Genomic DNA, 23,624 nt, shown 5'->3' with positions numbered 1-23,624 from the left:
TGTCTTATATAACATAGTACAGTAAAACTCCTATCTAGTTAACTATCCTCTGTAATTTGTCTTATATAACATAGTACAGTAAAACTCCCATCTAGTTAACTATCCTCTGTAATTTGTCTTATATAACATAGAACAGTAAAATTCTCATCTAGTTAACTATCCTCTCTAATTTGTCTTGGATAACATAGAACAGTAAAACTCTCATCTAGTTAACTATCCTCTCTAATTTGTCTTATATAACATAGTACAGTAAAACTCCCATCTAGTTAACTATCCTCTGTAATTTTTCTTATATAACATAGAACAGTAAAACTCTCATCTAGTTAATTATCCTCTCTAATTTTTCTTGGATAACATAGAACAGTAAAACTCCCATCTAGTTAAATATCCTCTGTAATTTGTCTTATATAACACAGTACAGTAAAACTCCCCATCTAGTTAACTATCCTCTGTAATTTGTCTTATATAACACAGTAAAGTAAAACACCCCATCTAGTTAACTATCCTCTGTAATTTGTCTTATATAACATAGTACAGTAAAACTTCCCACGTAGTTAACTATTCTCTGTAATTTGTCTTATATAACATAAAACAGTAAAACTCCCCATCTAGTTAACTATCCTCTGTAAGGAATTTATATGATAAGAGCCAATTTTGGCCCCCTAAAAATCAACATTTTAGAATGACATTCAGGTATGTTTTATTTATATTTATTTTGTAGAAGAGATTATAATAGAAATATTTTCAATATATTTTTCACATTTATCTGCACTCACTAGCTGTAAATGACATGAGAAATAATGCTATTTTTGCTATCTAACAAAAAAGCCAAAAATATGCCTATTTCTTGATGTTTTTTCTTATGGGAAACATAGAGCGCAGTGTAGAACATACATAATTTTTCTGTCACTAATTAGTATTGAATAGGTACATCTTTGGTAAAAATATAAATCTTGTTCTCGGTTGCGCTCTATCTTTTCTGAAAGAAAAACTGCTTGAAAATAAGCAGTTTTATACAAAATATGCAAAAATGGCGGGAAAATGTGATTTTTATGATGTCATGTTTCTAAAATAACGGCATTTTGATCAAAATGAAAATGACCAATAAAGGTCACATATATAGCTGTACAAATTAAAGCTATATATAAAGTAAAATTAAGATATCCATTTTAAGGGGCCAATTGAGACACTAATAATATATCGCTCTTTGTCTTACATAACATATTACAGTAAAACTCCCCATCTAGTTAACTATCCTCTCTAATTTGTCTTGGATAACATAGAACAGTAAAACTCCCATCTAGTTAACTATCCTCTGTAATTTGTCTTATATAACGTAGTACAGTAAACTCCCCATCTAGTTAACTATCCTCTGTAATTTGTCTTACATAACATATTACAGTAAAACTCCCCATCTAGTTAACTATCCTCTGTAATTTGTCTTATATAACACAGTGCAGTTAAACTCCCCATCCAGTTAACCATCCTTTTTAATTTGTCTTATATAGCATGAACAGTAAAACTCCCATCTAGTTAACTATCCTCTGTAATTTGTCTTATATAACATAGTACAGTAAAACTCCCATCTAGTTAACTATCCTCTGTAATTTGTCTTATAGCACACAGAACAGTAAAACTCCCCATCTAATTAACTATCCTCTGTAATTTGTCTTATATAACATAGTACAGTAAAACTCCCATCTAGTTAACTATCCTCTGTAATTTGTCTTATATAACACAGTAAAGTAAAACACCCCATCTAGTTAACTATCCTCTGTAATTTGTCTTATATAACACAGTACAGTAAAACTCCCCATCTAGTTAACTATCCTCTGTAATTTGTCATAATTGTAATATTCCTCAGTTCACAGTCACCTCACTGTCTAGTGAATTATCCCATGTACTTGTCTAACAACACAGAAAACATGCAGTACATTCTAGGGAATATAAGGTGTTTAAAAGTTTGATCTTGTCCAAGTAAAATACCCAGAATGCTTAATTTGAGTAAAACGTGAGTTATATACTGTACATTATGGGAATCTATGGTATTTTATTTTAGATCAAGGGGAGACCACTCCAACTGCTTACCGTTTGATTGTAAAATGTGTCAATAACGGCCTGAAAATGCATGTACCACAAAAATCTCTTTGGTCAGCAGCATACAGAGGGTTCTGTGAGAACATCATCTCCCCAGTCAATACAGTCAAACCTCATTTTAACAAACTCAACGTGAATAAATAAAAATTTGAGATATTTGAAGGTTCAAGATATCCAGAGTCAAATATTTAAAGAACAAGGGAGTTAGACTTCCAAATCATTTCAGAATACCCATGATCTTCAACATATCAGTGTTTGAGATACTGAAGTTAAACTGTATTTATATTGCTAAATATATAAATAAATAAAAAGTCCAATATACTGTAGCTATTTATTTGGTATAATATTACTAATTACATCTATAAAAATGCTAATGTAAACAAATAGTAAAACTATTGAATTTACAATGTATACTAAAATGACTAATATAAGCAATATAACACCATTCCCAAGAAGGGCATCTAAAACAGCAAGGTCATACGTAAAGTATATACAGATGTTCTATCTGGTAGGTTGCAAAATACTGATACAAGATATTGCTAACATTCTACATCAACATGTACACGTAAAAAATCTGAGTAAGTTACTGCATCTGTACAGTAAAATTATTTTTTGAAATAAAAATCAGACAAATGTTTGCCTTTAAACAGTTAAGCTTTGTTTATGTTTTCATTTCAGAGCAAATTGTCCAGATAAATGAACTGTTCAGATTACTAAAACATAGCTTCTTATGACATTTAGGTATAACTGTAAGTTCTGTTCCCAAAGAATTTGACCAAAATGTGAAGCATCCAATGGCCAATTTACAAAAGAATTTACGACCAAGACCAAAAATTATTTCTGCTCATAACTTTCCATTTTACAAAGAAACTTGTTTTATGTAATCTTTTTAAAAAGAATTTATTACAAGATATTTTTATGCTAGCATATGCAAACAGAATCATTAATTTGACAAAAATTTACAATGAACTAAAGTTTTTGATCTGAATTGTAAGTTCTTTTTTAAACAGGCCCCTGGTAACTGGCAATCATCCAGGCTCAACTGGATCAAAAAAATTATCATTAAAAATTCATCAAGTTAATGTAAAATGAGTGTTTCATTACAATATTTCAAAGTCAATGATGTGAAAAAATGATCTGTTGGCATGTATAATTGTAGCACCATTCTACCAAACTGAGATTCACCATGCGTGAGATGTAGAAATTGACTACATACTAAAGTGTCACGTTAGTACAAGTAGTTAGTTTTGTGAGAAAAAATAATAAAAAATGGTGGGAAAAAAATTCCACATTTTTACAAGATGTCAATATTCAATATTGTTTACCCAGTTCCTGACTTTGGTTTTTTATACAAGGTATGAGGAGATGGTTTTGTTTGAGCCAATGAATCTTAGACACTATTTGTTACACAGTGATGTTACGTAGTGAAGTAACCAATACATAAATACAATGTCTGACTGAAATGTGATACAGTTATTTCAACACTGCTTTTTCCAAGGGATGTTGTACACACACACTGGAAGACACTTTTTTTTATCAAGCATGTTTTTTTTTAATTGGCCATTGAGGTAAATAGATTTTTGCTCTGACAAATTTCAAGGAAAACTTTAAAGGTCATAATTATTCAAATTCACTGCACAAATAATGGAAATCAGCCGTTGTCCTCATTTACATGATTCAAACATTCAGAACAAAACTCGGTAATGTGGAGGGAATAGAAATGGGGGTCTATTTGGGGGGAAACAAGTGTAAAATATATACATAGATGGTGAAAAATACAACACAGTCAGATAAACAGCTCATATAATGAACAAGATGAGCTTAATCAGATATAAGCAAGAAAATAGACCATTTGTAGTAAAAATATAGAAATCCAACACTTTTGTGTCATTTTTCAGTATAAACATTCCATATTCTACTTAGCATTCTTAAGGACCTTTCGATGTGTATAAATCTTTTTAACCCTTGATTTAACCCTGTTATATGCCCTCCCTTCTCTGAACACAGTTATCTTTCTTTGTAGCACTCTCCAGTCTTGAATGGTTCCTGTTTACACATTGGCTCCTCCATTAGATTTTTCTGGTTCCTCCTCGATGACGTCCAGCTCCTGGTCCCCTGGGTAAACTCCTGGCCCCATCAGCTCCTCCCTAGAAAGGTGGGCCACTATAGCAGCACCATAGCTGTCCCCCAGAACATTAATGGCCGTTCTTATTCTGTCACTGAAAAAAATTAAATAAATCCTCCATATACCTGTTCTTATATTAGAAAATAGTGTCTTAGTAATTAATAAATTAAATATATTCATTAAAAAAGGTGTTAAACTGGGTTTTTCTCTTTCTTAAGTCAAAAGGTACCAAAATAATCCAAAGAGCAGAGTGGCTATGTAATTATTGAAGAAATGTGGGGAAAATTACAGTTTAAATGATATCACATGATACTCACAGGAACCAATCAACAGCCAGGATAAGACTGATGTCATCAGTGGGCAGTCCTACCGAGGTGAGTACCATTAACATGGTGATGAGGCCAGCACTAGGGATACTGGCCGCCCCTATACTGGCACAGGTCGCTGTCAAGCTATACAAAGCACAACACAGTCAGATCAAAACATTCAAATGTGAAGCATGTCTTCTTTGTAAGATAACATAAAATACAATCACAAACTTCACTTGCAAACAAGAATTTTGTGCAATTCCCTATTCTGAATGCATGAAATGTAAATCTCTATCATTACCAGAGTTTCTGAAATTCATAATATACCAAAAATTCTTAACATTTTGAAATTTTATACCAATATTTGTTTAATAAAGTGCCATGCCACAGCATGATACGCCCATCAAAAAATTACAATTATCTTAAACAATTAAAAGTGCAAGAAAATCATGTCAACCTTGATTTTAGATTTCCATGATTTTGCAACTCCTTAAAAAATTTGTTTATCCATCTCCTGTGGTGTAGGCATTAATTATAACATATATTGCATCATTCATAGATTTCTATACTGGTTGTGTTAGACCTTGCCAAATGCCTATCATATTAAACAATGTCAAATTAGTCTTAACAACCTAATCTATACCTAATTAATTTTGAAAATAAAAGGCTGGCCATCAAATATAAAATGACCAACAGTTCTTCTGTCTAATTCCCAAAGGATACACTGTCAGTTAAGATAATGCTCTGAAGAAATGATTGAGACAGCTATAGCCTTGCTACAATGAACACATTAATTAATCTTTAACTGGATGCTTGTCTACTCATTACTCCCAAGAGATTATTGGATCTACACTATCTACCATAAAGAATTTTTAAAACATATAAAACCTCAATGATTTTTTTTGTTAGATTTAATGGCAGACAGGTTTTAATATGCAATTCATGTGGACATGCTGATTCCACCCCACCCCCATAAAATTAGTTTTTTAAAGTTCATAATATTATGTAATATCAAAATAGTTTATTATGCAAAATCAAATTAGTTTTATTTACTTCTCATCAAATTCATTTTAAAACTTATGCTAGCCAACTAGAGCTATTTTTAATTCAACAGGATTACCCATTTGGCCCAATACTCAAGGGATATAGATAGCACCGATGCTCTTCCTCACACTAAACTCATTAATTTCTCTCTCTAATTTGACATGCAATTTTCTGTTATCAAAATTCTTCTTGACCAGTGCTTGATAATTAAACTCATGGGAGTGGTGGAATTTCTTTAACATACATTACATTTGTTACAGATTGCTGTCAAGTATATGCTAAAAAAAATAAGTATTTTCTTGATTTAACATTTTTCTAATAAGGATAGTGCAATACTTTTACATTTTTTGGAGTGTGTAAATGAAGAGAAAAAAAGTCTTTTTTTTTTTGAAATTTCACTTTAATTAAAGGTCACAGTGACCTTGAAATAGGTCGCGACACACCCTCTACCTAAGATGCATCAAGTGGCCAAGTTTGATGATTCTAAGTCTAATAGTTTTCTAGTTATGGACCGGACAGGATTTTTCCATATTTGGCTATAACTTTTTAATTATAGGTCAGAGCGACCTACTTTTTGTGCGCGACACACCTTCTACCCATGATGTATCAGCTGACAAAGTTTGATAACTCTAGGCCTTATAGTATTCAAGTTATGAGCCGGACACGAGAAAAGCTAACAGACGGACGGACGGACAGACGGACAGACAGACGGACATGAAGCCTATAACATAATACGTCCCGTCTTAAGACGGGCGTATAATAAACCTTATACCTCACAACCACAATCTGCCCAAAAGATAAGTTGATATCGTTCATCTGAGCTATGAAGATTGGACCCACAGCCTCGTAGAGAGCTGTTCCATCCATGTTGATGGTGGCCCCTATAGGGAGGATAAATCGGGTCACGCGACTGTCGATGTGGAGAGTCTCCTCCAGACAGCGGAATGTGATGGGCAGGGTCGCGGAGCTAGAAATGATATAAATGTACAATATTATAGGTAGCATAACGTGTCAAAATTATGGACTGGTTCTTATTCATTGTTACAAAGTTATGGCAAATAGTATTTGCTTTGTCAGTTTGTTTGTCCTTATCTTTTGTTCAAAGCTATGGCTTCTATATCTCAGATATATGTTCCCTCTAACAAGTAACAAGCCCTTTCTTTGGGAATGAACATATTTGACCTCTTGACCTTGGAATTTGACCCTCTTTGAAAAAAATTTACCAGATTTTAATCTTGGCCAAAACTTTTGAATGGTTGGTGCACTTTTATTAGCATATTCCTTATGATGACCTTTCCTTGCACTTTTGATCTTTGACTTTATAGTTTGATCTACTTTCAAAAAATGTTTGTTGCTATGAATTATACAGCAAAACTCGTTAAGTACGAACACGGATACAGCGAATTCACGGTTATAACGAAGTTGTTTTGGATCCCCAGCTATATAAATTTAACGTATTTCTTATATGGATATAACGAATTATGGATATAGCGAAGTAAATTCATTGGTCCCCGTGACTTCGTTATAACTGAGTTTTACAGTATATATTTCAAAAGTGTATTTCTTGTGACAAGACCTTTGAATTCGCTTAGGTACAAAGAATTTTGATGCTTTGACCTTGACCTTAGAGTTTTACCTACTGAAATACTTTAATCTTGGTTAAAAATACTTCATACTAGGTTTTGAATGGTTGTTGCTAAGGCTTTCATATTTCACAGGTATATTTCTTGTGACATAACCTACCCTCAGCTATCAACAATTTTGATATCTTGACTTTAGAGTTTCCTTTGCAAAACCTTTGCCATGTGCTGCAAAATGGGTGCATTAGTGTTTCACAAACACATCTTGTTACATGTATTTCTGTGTCCCTTAATTAAGATTTTACCCTTATCAATTCTACATTCTAAATATACACCTACCTAGAGCCAGTACCAAAGGCTGTGACCAGAGCCTGAAGCACACCCCTGAGTATGTGAAAGGGATTTCTTCTTGTAGCAGCAAAATAAACGAGGGAGAGAGTGATGAATGCGTGGATAAACAGACCGAGGATGACCGTCAACATGTACATCCCAAGTCTCTGCATCATCTCACTGGGATCCTCAATATCCAGAATCTTACCGCAGACCAGGAACATTATACCGATAGGGGAGTACCTAAAAATAGACCAATAAGATTATACTGATAGGGGAATACCTACAATTGACCAATAATATTATACCGATAGGGGAGTACCTAAAAATAGACCAATAACATTATACCGATCAGGCAGAACCTAAAAATAGACCAATAACATTATACCGATAAGGGAGTACCTAAAAATAGAGGAGGAACATTATACCGACCGGGGAGTACCTAAAAATAGAGCAGGAACATTATACCGATAGGGGAGTACCTAAAAATAGAGCAGGAACATTATACTGATACGGGAGTACCTAAAAATAGACCAATAACATTATACCGATCGGGGAGTACCTAAAAATACTGTATACAAGGGAATTTTCACTTCTGTTTTATTTTTGCTCCTTTTGCCCTAATGTCGTTTAGGCGAATTTAAAACGGGATGAATTCAAAAAATACAGTATAATTTTTTTTAAAATAAAAGTGTAACTGGGCGAATTTAAGATGGGGCGAAATTGTTTGCAAGATTGAAAGGGTGAAAATAAAGTGGGGTGAAAATAACCCTGTATACAGTATTCTGCCATTCACAGATTTAAATAGGATTTACATATTATTTTAGAAATCACACCTCTGTATTTATTTTGTCTTAAAACTAAGGTATTTACTTATCAGGAGGAGAAGGTTAAAAGAACAAAAACATTGATTAAGACAAATGTTCTGATTCTGTGACTAACCACATGATGATGTTAACCATCTCCATGATGATGTGGTTAAGAATGGCAAAGAATTCCACCATCGGCTTCCCCTTCTCTCCCATCTTACTCAGGATCATCCCAAACGCCGTGAAAAACCCAATAATACCTACAAAAATATAAAAACCCAATAATACCTACAAATATAAAAACCCAACGATTCCTACAAATATTTAAACCATCAACACAATAAAAAGTGCCACGCCACAGCATGATACGCCCGTCAAAAAATTACAATTATCTTAAACAGTTTAAAGTGCAAGAAAATCTGATGTCAACCTTGATTTTAAGATTTTCCAGGATTTTTCCACTCCTTAAAATATTTGTTTATCCATCTCCTGTGGTGTAGGCTCTGATTATAACAAATATTGTATCATTCATAGATTTCTATACTGGTTGTGTTAGACCTTGCCAAATGCCCATCATATTAAAATATATCAAATTAGTCTTAACAACTTAATCTATACCTAATTAATTTTGAAAATAAAAGGCTGGCCGTCAAATATAAACTGACCAGCAGTTCTTCTGTCTAATTCCCAAAGGATACAGATAAGCCGATGCTCTGAAGAAATGATTGAGAGGCCTAGCCTTCCTACATTGAACACATTAATTAATCTTTAACTGGATGCTTGTCTACTCATTACTCCTAATAGATTATTGGATCTGCACTATCTACCATAAAACAATTTTAAAACATCTAAAACATCAATGATTTTTTAGATTTAATGTCAAACAGGTTTTAATATGCAATTTGTATGGACATGCTGATTCCACCCCCATCCCATAAAATTAGTTTTTAAATGCATAATATTATGTAATATCAAAATAGTTTAATATGCAATATCAAAAATTAATTTTAATTACTTTTCATCAGATTCATTTTAAAACTTGGGCTAGCCAACAAGAGCTATTTTTAATCCAACAGGCTAACCACATTTGCCCAATGCCCAGGGGGATATAGATAGCACTGATGCTCTACCAGCTACTCCTCACATTAAACTCATTAATTTATCTCTCTAATTTGACGTGCAATCTTCTGTTATCAAAATTTTTCTTGACCAGTGCTTGATAACTACACTCATGGGAGTGATGGAATTTCTCTAACACACATTATATTTATTATAGATTGCTGTCAAGAATATGCTAAAAAAAAAATTTAGTATTTTCTTGATTTAACATTTTTTTAATAAGGATAGTGCAATACTCTTACATTAGTTGGGATGTGTAACTGAATAGTAAAAAGACACACTTTTTTTTTTAAATTTCACTTAAATTAAAGGTCACAGTGACCTTGAAATAGGTACCTACACATATATGTACCTAAGATGCATAAACTGGCCAAGTTTGATGATTCTAAGTCTAACAGTTTTCTAGTTATGGACCGGACAGGATTTTTCCATATTTGGCTATAACTTTTTAATCATAGGTAATGCAAGACAATACTTTTTGTGCGCGACACACCCTCTACCCAAGATGTATCAGCTGACAAAGTTTGATAACTCTAGGCCTTATAGTATTAAAGTTATGAGCCGGACACAAGAAAAGCTAACAGACGGACAGACGGACGGACAGACGGACGGACACGAAGCCTATAACATAATACGTCCCGTCTGAAGACGGGCGTATAAAAACCCAATAAATCCTATAAGTATAAGTACTATAAATATGTGTCGTTTGTATATGCAGTATTATCTATATATCAATTTATTGCAATATTAAACCCAACAATAATATACTCATTATTTTCTCTGAATTTTCAAACAATTAAAACAATTGTTTTGGCATGATTAACGTATCATTTGCACATGCACATTAGAAAAAGTGAAAACTGATTTTACTGAAGAATACATTACGATTCCTGTAATATTACCGAGGACGTTAATTCCGTTGTTGAGGCTCTGTTTCTGAGCCGTGAAGACATACGGTTCCTTGTAATACAGCCTGGTCGAGTTGAACTGATCCGACTTGTTCAAACGAATCAGTTCCTGCCACTTCTCGTTCAGAGCCATACCCAGGGACATGTTCACCTTGTCTGTCAGGTTCAGATCTATGGCGTCCTGTAGCGATGCCGTAAAATAGACCTTACTTTTGGCCTTTTTGTCGATGTACGTGGTTCTGATGTGTTGGAAGCTGGCCTGGATAATGTTGTCTGGGAAAATATTTCTAAATGAGATGACAGAAAAATTACTTTTGGGTAATTTGTTCAAGATTTTAGCCTTCATGGACTTGCAGGAAATTGAATAATGTTAAACTAAGCAAATAATGGTTCTCAATAGTGTTTTCAATCACAGCCTCTTTAATCAGGAAATTAAAATACTAAAATTTTCAAATTTTTAAAAATTCCACATATTCAATTATAAAATGTATGGGGTTGATTTAAAATTGTTTGCAGGTGTGAAAAGGCAAAAATGAAATGATATTAACCCTGAATACAATATTGTTTTGATTGAAAAGAAATTTTCAGATATTAAGATAATATCTTTGCTTCTCCTTAGCTAATGATAAGCTGTAATTTTGATATTTTAAAAGTTCATATGTATCTACCCATGAAGACAACAATGCAAAAATAAACCCAGCAATATCTATCTATTGATCTTCTGGGGAGATAGCAATTTACAGAAAACCTGGTGGAGAAACTTCTCTGCCATTAAATCTAGAGAAGTCCTATGTTAAGTCTTTAATTGGTATATTGATCAAGAAAATCCTCAACACAATGGCCCCATTTCTCCCCAACTGTTTTTTTTCCTGGATTTGTCGATAACTTTTTTCAAATAAAATATACTTCATCTCCAAAGTTCATGATGAGTTCATGATAAGGTAATAACAATCAACTCCCTTCATTTTTTATTCCTAGCTTTTGAGACAAAGGTGCTTTAGAATTTGAGGGTGCATAAATCCTCGATTTCAAAGGTATTCTAAATATTGCTTCATCACATTTCCTGAAGTCTATGACACATAATTAGATCAAATTAGAAATTGACAAAAAAGTTACTGGGTCTTGTGATATAGTACACTGTCTATACTGGGCACTGCAGTATGCCTATACCAGAATAGTATACTGTCTATACCGGGCACTGCAGTTTGCCTATACCAGAATGGTCTACTGTCTATACTGAGCACTGCAGTATGCCTATACCAGAATGGTCTACTGCCTATACTAGGCACTCTAGTATGCATTTACCAGAATTGTATACTGCATATACTGGGCACTGCAATATGCCTATACTGCAAATACTGGGCACTGCAGTATGCCTTTACCAGAATAGTATACTGCATATACTGGGCACTGCAAAATGCCTATACTGCATAATTACTGGGGACTGCAGTATGCCTTTACCAGAGTAGTATTCTGTCTATACTAGGCACTCCAGTATGCATTTACCAGAATTGTATACTGCATATACTGGGCACTGCAATATGCCTATACTGCAAATACTGGGCACTGCAGTATGCCTTTACCAGAATAGTATACTGCATATACTGGGCACTGCAAAATGCCTATACTGCATAATTACTGGAGACTGCAGTATGCCTTTACCAGAATAGTATACTGCATATACTGGGCACTGCAGTGCCTTTACCAGAATAGTATACTGCCTATACTGGGCCCTGCAGTATGCCTATACCAGAATAGTATACTGTCTATACTGGGCACTGCAGTATGCCTTTACCAGAATAGTGTACTGCCTATACTGGGCCCTGCAGTATGCCTATACCAGAATGGTCTACTGTCTATACTGGGCACTGCAGTATGCCCTATACCAGAACAGTATATTGTCTATACTGGGCCCTGCAGTATGCCTATACCAGAATAGTGTACTGTCTACACTGGGCACTGCAGTATGCCCTATACCAGAACAGTATATTGTCTATACTGGGCCCTGCAGTATGCCTATACCAGAATAGTATACTGCCTATACTGGGCCCTGCAGTATGCCTATGCAATAATAGTATACTGTCTATACTGGGCCCTGCAGTATGCCTATACCAGAGCAGTATATTGTCTATACTGGGCCCTGCAGTATGCCTATACCAGAATAGTGTACTGTCTACACTGGGCACTGCAGTATGCCCTATACCAGAACAGTATATTGTCTATACTGGGCCCTGCAGTATGCCTATACCAGAGAAGTATATTGTCTATACTGGGCCCTGCAGTATGTCTATACCAGAATAGTGTACTGTCTACACTGGGCACTGCAGTATGCCCTATACCAGAATAGTGTACTGTCTACACTGGGCACTGCAGTATGCCCTATACCAGAACAGTATATTGTCTATACTGGGCACTGCAGTATGCCTATACCAGAATAGTGTACTGTCTATACTGGGCACTGCAGTTTGCCTATACCAGAATGGTCTAATGTCTATAGTGGGCACTGCAGTATGCCTATACCAGAACAGTATATTGTCTACACTGGGCACTGCAGTATGCCTATACCAGAATAGTATACTGCCTATACTGGGCACTGCAGTATGCCTATACCAGAACAATATATTTTCTACACTGGGCACTGCAGTATGCCTATACCAGAATGGTCTACTGCCTATACTGGGCACTGCAGTATGCCTATACCAGAATGGTCTACTGTCTATACTGGGCACTGCAGTATGCCTATACCAGAATAGTATACTGTCTATACTGGGCACTGCAGTATGCCTATACCAGAACAGTATACTGTCTATACTGGGCACTGCAGTATGCCTATACCAGAACAGTATATTGTCTATACTGGGCACTGCAGTATGCCTATACCAGAACAGTATATTGTCTACACTGGGCACTGCAGTATGCCTATACCAGAGTAGTATACTGCCTATACTGGGCACTGCAAGAACCAGCATATTTAAGTTCCTCATATGTATATTAGTGTGACTTTCACCTTGTCATTCTGACCTTCAAATCTACCCACACCACAGAGAGAACAAAATGACATGCATTACTGATATTGCAAACATCAATTAAACACTAGAACACATTGACAGATGGGGGAAATAAAATCCTCAGAAACTGTTCCTGCAGGCCTCAAATAGGGCTGAAGAGAGCTACAGACAATATCATTAGATGTGGGTCTACCAGGCAATTAGCGGGGTAGAAAACCTTTTCAAATGAAATGATTGTCAATAAAGTGCCGCAGAACAAATTCATCAGTTCAGTGGCTTGTCTTTACTATAGGAAGGAGAGGGACAGCAGCTGTAATAAACTACAATGAGTTACAAACACCTTCACTGGAACACCATCACTGAAACACTGTCACGGAAACACCATCACGCGCAAATGTTGAGTAGGGTATCAGGGAGACAGGATCTCCCCAAAGAAAAGAAAAATGGTTTTCTCCTCTAAAATCTCTATTGTGCATTACATACATTCTCTTAGAAGATGACTATCTCCAGTATAATGGCTGTACCATGAAGAGAATGGATTTTTTTCCTGGATAAATCATTTGTGGCTAATTAAATCATTGTTCACAATAAGATATGGTGGAGAAACATCTTTTATGTAGACGGAAGAACTTCTCCTTTGAGCAGACACAGATGCGACAGGAGGTTTTATCAATGTTAAGCATTCAGATCTCTGTTGGTTATTCTTAAGGAAAAAAATACGTACAAGTTTCTTAACATACAATGTATAAAAACTTCAGGCTTGCAAAAAGTGAGAAGGATCTATAAGAGCATATCATTTCATAATTTTTTTGTTTTATATTTTGTCCTTGGCTGCACAATGATAGCACATCAACCTACTTAATTGAATTCTTTATGTTATTTGATTCCCAAAGAAATCACTAATTTCCTGGTAATAAAATTACAAAGCATCATAAAGCCACTTCAACCAAATGATAGGAACAGATGACGTAAGGGAATCAAGGCCTTTAAAAAAAATTAATGTTATCTTAATTTTGTCATCAAAATTAATTAAAAATATCTTTCAAACAAACATCAATATATTCCATTAAAAATGTCATTTACAGAATGCAGGGATAATTTAATTGTCTAAATTGTCACCATGAATGAGACCATTACATCTCCTGCTGCACCTCATAAAAAAAAGTTATAATTGGAAAAATTCTACAACAATCGAGTTTTAAGTCTGGGTCTCCCTAGTGTTTTATGTAACAGAGTCACAATAAATACTTGTTCATCTCCATAACGACACACCATTCTATGCCGTGGATTCCAGCAGTTTTATGAACTTCAAAGTTTTTTTTTCACCGTCCAACCAGAGCTGATATTCTCACTATATTAAATTCTCCCCAGAAAAGCCAGATACAACATCCCACATGTTAAAATAGCACAATTATCATTAAACAGCATTATACAGCCATATTCTCACACAGCGGCAAACCATAAAAGAAGAAAAAATTACCCCTGAACTACATATTACATCATCTCACTTCTCTACAATACCCGGTAATTAATTCCCACTAGACTTTCATTGACTGGTATTAAACAAAAATTTAATTCCTTTTTTTTCTATTTCATTAAATTGTACAACACACTTGTATATTTCTTTTCGAGTTATGCCCCTTGAGAAATGTTGCTCTCTCTCTCCTTAAGTGGTGTAAGCTAATGTGCTTTCTAGATGTTCTATTGAATAACAAAATCCATCTCAGGCTGATTTGCAATAACAAATTCAGACAAGCACAAATCAAAGATGCATCTATAATAATAAATGACAAAAAGGCTCTTTGTAGAATACGACACAGAATTCAATAGACTGGTCTGGACCATTACTTGTAAAAAGCTACTAATAACAAGAAAAATCAGCAAATGGTTTAAATATTTAGCAGCTTAGTCTAAATGATGTTGGATGGTGTTTAATGTACTGATCAATCTGAACATTGGTAAAAGTGAGTTTTGTTGGAGATTTCTCATCTATTGATTATGAGTTTGCCTCTTTTTGGCTGTAGCCATTAAATCTCTCCATCATGCTGAGTTTGAACTGTGAATTTTGATATCTTATGGGAATACGATGACAAAAAATCAAGATAATAAATATGTTACTCTGAAACTTCTTATCAGTTAAAACTTGCATTTCCATCTGAAAATTCCACTGAGATTTTTTAAACATATCTAATATAAAGAATGCATGATCCTGAATCTTTTATTAAAAATACAGAAATAAAACAGTTGAACCAATGCATTTTTTCCTATTCTTGTAATGGGGTCCCAAGAAGAGCACCTGACTAGTAATAAAGGGGTCCCAAATACAGAACCTCAAAATCAATGCATGAGTCAAAGGTTGAGCACCTGACCAGTTATGAAAAGATCCCATATAAAGCACCGGACTGGGAATGAAGGGGTCCCAAGAAGAGCACCTGACTAGAAATGAAGAGGTCCAAGATAAAGCACCTGACTAATAATAAAAGGGTCCAGGGTAGAGCACCTGACTAGAAATGAAGGCATTCCAAATAAAGCACCTGACAAGTAATGAAGGGGTCCCAGGTAGAGCACCTGACTAGAAATGAAGGCATTCCAAATAAAGCACCTGACTAGGAATGAAGAGGTCCAAGATAGAGCACCTGACTAGAAATGAAGGGGTCCCAGGTAGAGCACCTGACTAGTAATGAAGGCATTCCAAATAAAGCACCTGACAAGTGATGAAGGGGTCCAAGATGGAGCACCTGACTAGTAATGAGAGGATCCCAGGTAGAGCACCTGACTAGGAATGAAGGGTCCCAGATAGAGCACCTGACTAGTAATGAAGGTCCTAGGTAGAGCACCTAACTAGGAATGAAAGGATCCAAGATAGAGCACCTGACAGTAATGAAAGGATCCCAGGTAGAGCACCTGACTAGTAATGAAGGCATTCCAAATAAAGCACCTAACTAGGAATGAAGAGGTCCAAGATGGAGCACCTGACTAGTAATGAGAGGATCCCAGGTAGAGCACCTGACTAGGAATGAAGGGTCCCAGATAGAGCACCTGACTAGTAATGAAGGGGTCCCAGGTAGAGCACCTGACTAGTAATGAAGGGGTCCCAGGTAGAGCACCTGACTAGTAATGAAGGGGTCCCAGGTAGAGCATCTGACTAGTAATGAAAGGACCTAGGTAGAGCACCTGACTAGTAATGAAAGGTCCTAGGTAGAGCACCTGACTAGTAATGAAGAGGTCCCAGGTAGAGCACCTGACTAGTAATGAAGAGGTCCCAGGTAGAGCACCTGACTAATAATGAAGGGGTCCAGGTAGAGCACCTGACTAGTAATGAAAGGTCCTAGGTAGAGCACCTGACTAGTAATGAAAGGTCCTAGGTAGAGCACCTGACTAGTAATGAAGGGGTCCAGGTAGAGCACCTGACTAGTAATGAAAGGTTCTAGGTAGAGCACCTGACTAGTAATGAAAGGTCCTAGGTAGAGCACCTGACTAGTAATGAAGTTGTCCCAGGTAGAGCACCTGACTAGTAATGAAGGGGTCCAGGTAGAGCACCTGACTAGTAATGAAGAGGTCCCAGGTAGAGCACCTGACTAGTAATGAAGAGGTCCTAGGTAGAGCACCTGACTAGGAATGAAGGGGTCCCAGGTAGAGCACCTGACTAGTAATGAAGGGGTTCCAGGTAGAGCACCTGACTAGTAATGAAGAGGTCCCAGGTAGAGCACCTGACTAGTAATGAAGAGGTCCCAGGTAGAGCACCTGACTAGTAATGAAGGGGTCCCAGGTAGAGCACCTGACTAGTAATGAAGGGGTCCAGGTAGAGCACCTGACTAGTAATGAAAGGTCCTAGGTAGAGCACCTGACTAGGAATGAAGGGGTCCCAGGTAGAGCACCTGACTAGTAATGAAGAGGTCCCAGGTAGAGCACCTGACTAGTTATGAAGGCATTCCGAATAAAGCACCTGACTAGTAATGAAGGGGTCCAGGTAGAGCACCTGACTAGTAATGAAAGGTCCTAGGTAGAGCACCTGACTAGTAATGAAGAGGTCCCAGGTAGAGCACCTGACTAGTAATGAAGGGGTCCCAGGTAGAGCACCTGACTAGTAATGAAAGGTCCTAGGTAGAGCACCTGACTAGGAATGAAGGGGTCCCAGGTAGAGCACCTGACTAGTAATGAAGGGGTCCCAGGTAGAGCACATGACTAGTAATGAAAGGTCCTAGGTAGAGCACCTGACTAGGAATGAAGTTGTCCCAGGTAGAGCACCTGACTAGTAATGAAGGGGTCCCAGGTAGAGCACCTGACTAGTTATGAAGGCATTCCGAATAAAGCACCTGACTAGGAATGAAGGGTCCTAGGTAGAGCTCCTGACTAGGAATGAAGGGGTCAAGACAAGACATATCCTTGTGTTAAAAACTATCTCTGTTTCAACTAAACTTTCCAGTAAAATATATTTAGAGTTTTAATATTTCTCAATTATAAAATTGGTGTACTCGGACAGAAATTGAATACAACTTGGATTTGTCTAAAATGAACACAGTCCAAAGTCATCAAGTTACAAAGAAATGGCCTTGCATGATTGGAGTAAAATCAGACAGACACAAAATATATTCCACAAAATAAAATTTAAGGGCTTTATGTTTAAAAGTAGTTTAAAGAGAATTTTTAAGACCTCATTAAGACACCATATCACTAAAAAACATAGGCCTAAATACAGTGTTAAAGAACAACAAGATCGACGAGCAATTGATACTAGGTCACTCTACAGAACTTGTAAAATAAGCAGATTTCAATCTCTCTTGACAATCCACATAACCTGGTGAGTTACCTGATGAGATCAAGGAAGGCATCGAGCGAGCTGACTCGGTCGTCTCCGAGTTTTTCTGCGTCCTCATCCTCCTCTGGCATGTTGGATTTGTCTCCGGGATGGATCGCTATAACTAAAATAATCCCTAAAACGATGGCCAAAAACGTCGTCACAAAGTAGTAAACGACACCGCGTAGTCCCATCTTCCCACTGGAATGTACGTCCATGGAGGTCAAACCTACACGTCAAAACAGAATGTCGTTATAGATCTTTAGGAATTTATACAGACTACTGGTATGTTAATTTTAAAAATCTTCCTTAAGTTACATGCAAGGTTACATTTTGTCACTTTGAATTTTGTTAACTTGAAAACTGAGAGTTCCTTTCCTGTACATAAATACAGTATATCAAGCAAAGTGCTTTCAGACTTGCAGATTGAATATTACCAGAATACAGACCTGTTTAATCTCAGTCAGATATATTTGGTCTGTGCTCATTAGTTGAGTACACTCACCTGTTATCATACAGGACACAATGAGAGGTAGAATCATCATTTTGAGCATTCTCATGAGTATATCTCCGGGGAATGCTATCAGACGGATGGCCCCCTTGGAAGGCTCGGCAGCTCGGAGCCCGATTCCCAGAATTATCCCGGCAAACACGCCTCCAATGGTCAGCACCAGAAGGAGGTTCTCCTTGCCCCAGGAATGACACTGACATAAATAGATACAAAACTGTGATCATTCAAAAATTCTTAATTTAAGTGAAAGAACTGAGTTTGATTTTACTGTTATTCCTAACATAATTGTCTTAGTTCTAATAGCCCCATATAAATTGTCTACAAAACAATTAGTCCTTATTCTCTCCTTGCAGGAAGGGGTATGTTAGCTGTATATTGAGTTTTTGTAGCTGTCTGTCACAAAAGAACTCCTAAGTCCTTGTCCCTTAATTACTGGTTCATTAGTTTGTTGATGCCCATGAAATAAAAGTATGTTATGACCTTGACTCAGTCTTAATCTCAAAGGTCAAGGCCACTTAATTAAAGGTCAAAGGTCAAGGCCACTAACTAAGCTTGATACAATGCTGATATTAATTTTTTTTCAGGACTCTATCTTAGGATTCCTTGGTTGCTGTTGTTAAAGTTGTATGACCAATTAGCTAGGGGGTGTCCACACTGTGGCTCAACCCTACAACCCTACAACCCTCAGATTTAAAATCCAACACTCTACCGACTGAACAAAAGGGTTAACCCACTAGCTACTGCTGGTGGGAGCATATGGCCTCACTATTTACAACGCATAGCGACTTTTAAACTCTGTTACAGTTGTAAAATTTTCTGTTTGAATGAGACATTTTGGGAGTTCTTTTGTACTTTGGTTAATGACATGGATATTTCATTAGAAAAGTTAAAAAGGTCTTATGTTCTAATTTGTTTCAACACAAACAAACAATAAAATAAAATATATTAACAAGTATAATAATATTAACAGCTACGAGGGCTGTTTGGAAATTATTGAGACATTGTGTATATTTTGCTTTCTAATGAATGTCTTTCAGTGAAAATTTGCATGTACGTTTGACACATACTAAGAATTAATACAAGCAAAAGATATTTTACAAATATTAAATATTTACTCTACAATGGTATATAAATGCGTCAATGGATATTTCTTAATTCACGAAATCATTTATTGAAAATATGCATCACCAACGTTTTAACTCTTCGTGGACCCATAATCAAAAGCGAAAATAATTCAGTTTATGTGTATAATTTTACAGCTTTATTTCAAATTCATATTGTGCAACTTTGTTAGAATTTTGATCAGAAATACGGAGATCAGAAAAAATTAAGCGAGGTAGAGAAATCTGTGACCGACAACAAAATAGATTTTGATGTCAAGGCGGAACAGCAAGCATATCTAAAATTTTGTGTAGCTCAATGTAGAACTCTTTTCCAGACTGAACGACTTGCTAAAACAATAACAACGAGAAAAAAAAACGTTTTAGGGTTTGTTATTTCATTGGTATACATTGTTTCAACCAGAATAAAATAAAAAGCTCTAGAAAACCATCAGTTATTCCTTATGGTATTGATATCGTCACGGTATTAATATCATTGACCCGCATTGCATAAATCGGCATTGCATGATTCTAAGTCATCCTTTCTCACAAATGGAAATTTTACACTGGGGAAGCAACAACATACATTTTTTTAAGAAAAGTTTAAGAAAAGAGAATGTTTGTTTTTTGTAATGTTATATGTAATAATAAAGAAGGAAGAGTATTAAACGATTCCCGATCGTTTCACATGCGAAACCATCTCCGGCTGACTTTACATTAAATAACGTAGCGATGCTGCTCCTGGTCGATAGACATGTGCATGTTTATTATTTCACAGAAACTTATCTAATTATCATAGGAATTAGAAATTTTGCATAAGTGTTGTATTCGTTCTTTATAAAACGTTTATACAATTTTCATGAAATTAAAGCATTTTATGGAGTAAATGTAATTGTCTATGGATCACCTTGATGAATTTCGTGAAAAATTTTACAGCCCTTGTAGATGCCTTGTTGTTTGGTTGACAAGGAAGAGACATGTAACAGGACCAAAGCAATTTTAGTTTTGAAAAAATCACATATTCATAGAATCAAAGCGTGGGAACACATTAACATATTGATGTTTAAGTTAACTTTACAGATCTCTGGGTCTGATGAATGATGTAATAATTAGCTTAGTTTCTACATTTGTTCACATGCATGCAGATATCACCATGTAACTTGATGGATCGTTTCAACCCCTTATCTTGTATTTTCATTTTCTATTCAAGCTGTGTAACACTTGTACTTGATAAGGTGTAACCTACATTACTGAGTGTTATGCTGCACTTTAGAGCACCTGACACATTTAATAAATATAACAAAGGTATTCTTTCATTTAATAAATAATCAAGGTTACTGAAATAGTTTGTTAATAATAATTCACTTATTTCTAGGTAACTTTCATAACAAAGATTTATAAATCTTCATTTCGATTTTAGCAAACCCCATTACATCATATGTACATGGACAAATACAGATTATTAAATGATAATTCACAATTACTGAGTCAATATATTAAAGGGCAAAACTTGATTTAGTATTTTAATTGAGGTGCACACTGCCCACTATAGCAATAGTATGTATAAATAGAGTAGCTGGTCCCTTGTTATGAGAATTTCCCAGCAGGAATTTCTACCAAATGCATAAATTTCCATTTATTCCACAATCCATCAGAATTTTATATTTGTATAAAACCAGAGTCTGATTGTAATTTTCCAATATTTTATGTATAGAGAGGAAATTCTGATAAAGGTCATGATAATAGAGTGCACACTAAAGATTAAGAAATCCTAATAAAAAAATTAGTTTTTTTTCAATAGAGGCCCATGGGCAACAACACTCATTCTCCTGCTCAGGTAGTGGCTTCAAGTTTAGGGCATTCCAAGTTTATCTATGTTTAACATCTACATGTGTTTTCTTTTTTAAACCTCGGATCAGAAAAAAACCAAAATCAGGAGTTTTGAAATTGAACATGTAGAATTTGTCTGTATGTCTGTAAATTTTCAAAATGCTACTCCTTCTACAGCTTTTGTCTGATTTCAGTATAACTTGGCACATAAGTAGACAACACTAAGATACATAATTCTGTGTATCGGTTTTGGATTTTGATTAACAGTGTTGCCATGGTTACTAACAACAGAAATTTTTGTGAAATACTTTCAAAATGCTACTCCTCCTGCAGTTTTTGTCTGATTTCAAAATAACTTAGCACATAAGTAGACTACACTAAGATACATTATTCTTTTTATTGGTTTTGGATTTCAATGAATGTTGTTGCCTTGGTTACTAAAAATAGAAATTTTTGTAAAATACTCCAAAATGTGATCAAAATATACTGCAAAATATTTGCTGAAGAATAGCAAGGCCAAAGTGATTGGGTGAGTGTAAATTAATGTGTCCAACTGGGCACAACCTAAGGATATTTCAATTTTATCAACTCCTTGAGAAGGAATGCCCCTTCATTTTGGCAAACCTGAATTTCCATCACCCAAGGATGCTTTATGGCAAGTTTGGTTGAAAACTGTAAAGCATACACTTTGAAAATTGCCAGAAAGTGAGTCCCTGCTGATACTACTTGTCAAATGGGACTATTTAAGGGTTTCCTTGACAGGTCAATTAATACAGGTTTAACAATCAGAAAAACCCTCTTGTGCAAAAGCCAAATAATCAGAGATCTAAAAAATATTGACTGTACATGTATTTGTAATGAAACTTACAGATTTGACTTTCTTCCCCATTTTGAGTCTTTTGAGCCGAGCCAGACGACTGTTTTTCCCATCACTGGGTTTATTATCTGGCCCGTCGGACACTTGTTCTTTTTCCTTCTCCATCATTGGACTCGTCTGTTCCGCGTCGGACATTTTGACGGAAGTCTTTAGCTAAATATTGTCCCTGTTATAAAATCTACAGCTGCCTTATACAGAATCAGTAAAAAATTCCAATTCTTCTTCTTTTAATTCCTCTGGCTATTAACTGACAACCTTAGAAATCGTCCCCAGCAGAAATTTGTCCCTCGAGACTGAAGTATCACATCATTTAAATGTTTTAATTTGTTCACTGTCTGTTTGTAGCTATTTTCCCATCAATAACTTCTTAAGCTCTTTTCAACCCTGAAATATACAAAAGCAGCATTACAATATTGCCCTAAATATGGTGACTTTATAAAAAGAAAACATCATCTCTGCTCTTCATTGGAGCAACTGCTGCACAGTGCACTAAAAGAAAGCAGCAAAATTGAATGCATTATTCAGAACTAATACTGACGGGAAATTAGGATGCCTTGATTTTTTAGTCAGAAAACAGTTCTCAGATGCATAGAGGCTGCTTCATGAAAATCAAGTCCAATCAATAAAATTATCATCCTTTTTCTCTGAAATATTTATGCTTCAGAAAAATCTTAAATTTAGCAAGAAAGATGTAAATCTCACATGTGGGGTTTGTCACAATTGTAAAGAAATAGTAAACCAAGTAAGGATACTAGTTAAATAAAATTCCTTGACTCACAAAATTATTCTGCACAACTTACCAGGAAAAATATCATGAACAATTGTAGTTTCAAAGATTAAAAAAATTTTTTAACACCCTTACACTATAAAAGTCAAGGCCTAGTTTATAAAATTGATTGATCATGTCGATTAATTCACAGAATTAAACTGCTCCTGTGCTCCATACACTAAGAACAAAACTACATCACATTAAACTACTTAATCCATTAACTTTACATCTCACTTAATACAAAGGACAAGGAGATACTTATGAATCAATGAATTAATAAAGTTTACACTGCAGCAAGATCCACATAAATTCCCTTGATTAACAGAGGACAACTGAGATATCTCTTGATCTTGGTAACTTCTCCTGACTGCAGTTCACACCCATCTGTGGTTTATATGAAGATACATTCCA

General features: G+C 35.5%; 1 protein-coding gene across 5 annotated transcripts in view; it reads right to left on the bottom strand.

Moving 5' to 3' along the window:
* Nucleotides 1–2,414: 2,414 nt before the first annotated feature.
* LOC134228986 (excitatory amino acid transporter-like) overlaps nucleotides 2,415–23,624 on the bottom strand; it is a 34,576-nt gene continuing 13,366 nt past the window's right edge. For 4 of the 5 annotated variants that reach the window (XM_062710693.1, XM_062710692.1, XM_062710691.1 and 1 more), the window contains 9 exons: nucleotides 22,436–22,828; nucleotides 18,632–18,830; nucleotides 18,139–18,355; nucleotides 10,315–10,607; nucleotides 8,427–8,553; nucleotides 7,494–7,727; nucleotides 6,347–6,541; nucleotides 4,540–4,674; nucleotides 2,415–4,316 (listed from right to left, as the gene is read on the bottom strand). In XM_062710693.1, the coding sequence (XP_062566677.1) occupies nucleotides 4,148–4,316; nucleotides 4,540–4,674; nucleotides 6,347–6,541; nucleotides 7,494–7,727; nucleotides 8,427–8,553; nucleotides 10,315–10,607; nucleotides 18,139–18,355; nucleotides 18,632–18,830; nucleotides 22,436–22,579 (1,713 nt within the window). In that variant the 5' untranslated portion in view covers nucleotides 22,580–22,828 and the 3' untranslated portion in view covers nucleotides 2,415–4,147. Of the gene's footprint in view, nucleotides 4,317–4,539; nucleotides 4,675–6,346; nucleotides 6,542–7,493; nucleotides 7,728–8,426; nucleotides 8,554–10,314; nucleotides 10,608–18,138; nucleotides 18,356–18,631; nucleotides 18,831–22,435; nucleotides 22,829–23,500; nucleotides 23,606–23,624 lie in introns of those variants that run through there. The other variant, XM_062710694.1, reaches the window with a different exon arrangement.

The sequence above is a fragment of the Saccostrea cucullata genome, unplaced genomic scaffold (assembly GCF_032062105.1).
Source record: "Saccostrea cucullata isolate Sc308-1 unplaced genomic scaffold, CSIRO_AGI_Scuc_v1 ctg59, whole genome shotgun sequence".
Taxonomy (NCBI): domain Eukaryota; kingdom Metazoa; phylum Mollusca; class Bivalvia; order Ostreida; family Ostreidae; genus Saccostrea; species Saccostrea cuccullata.
The sequence above is the reverse complement of the archived record's forward strand: the minus strand, read 5'-3'. Positions and strand labels throughout refer to the sequence as shown.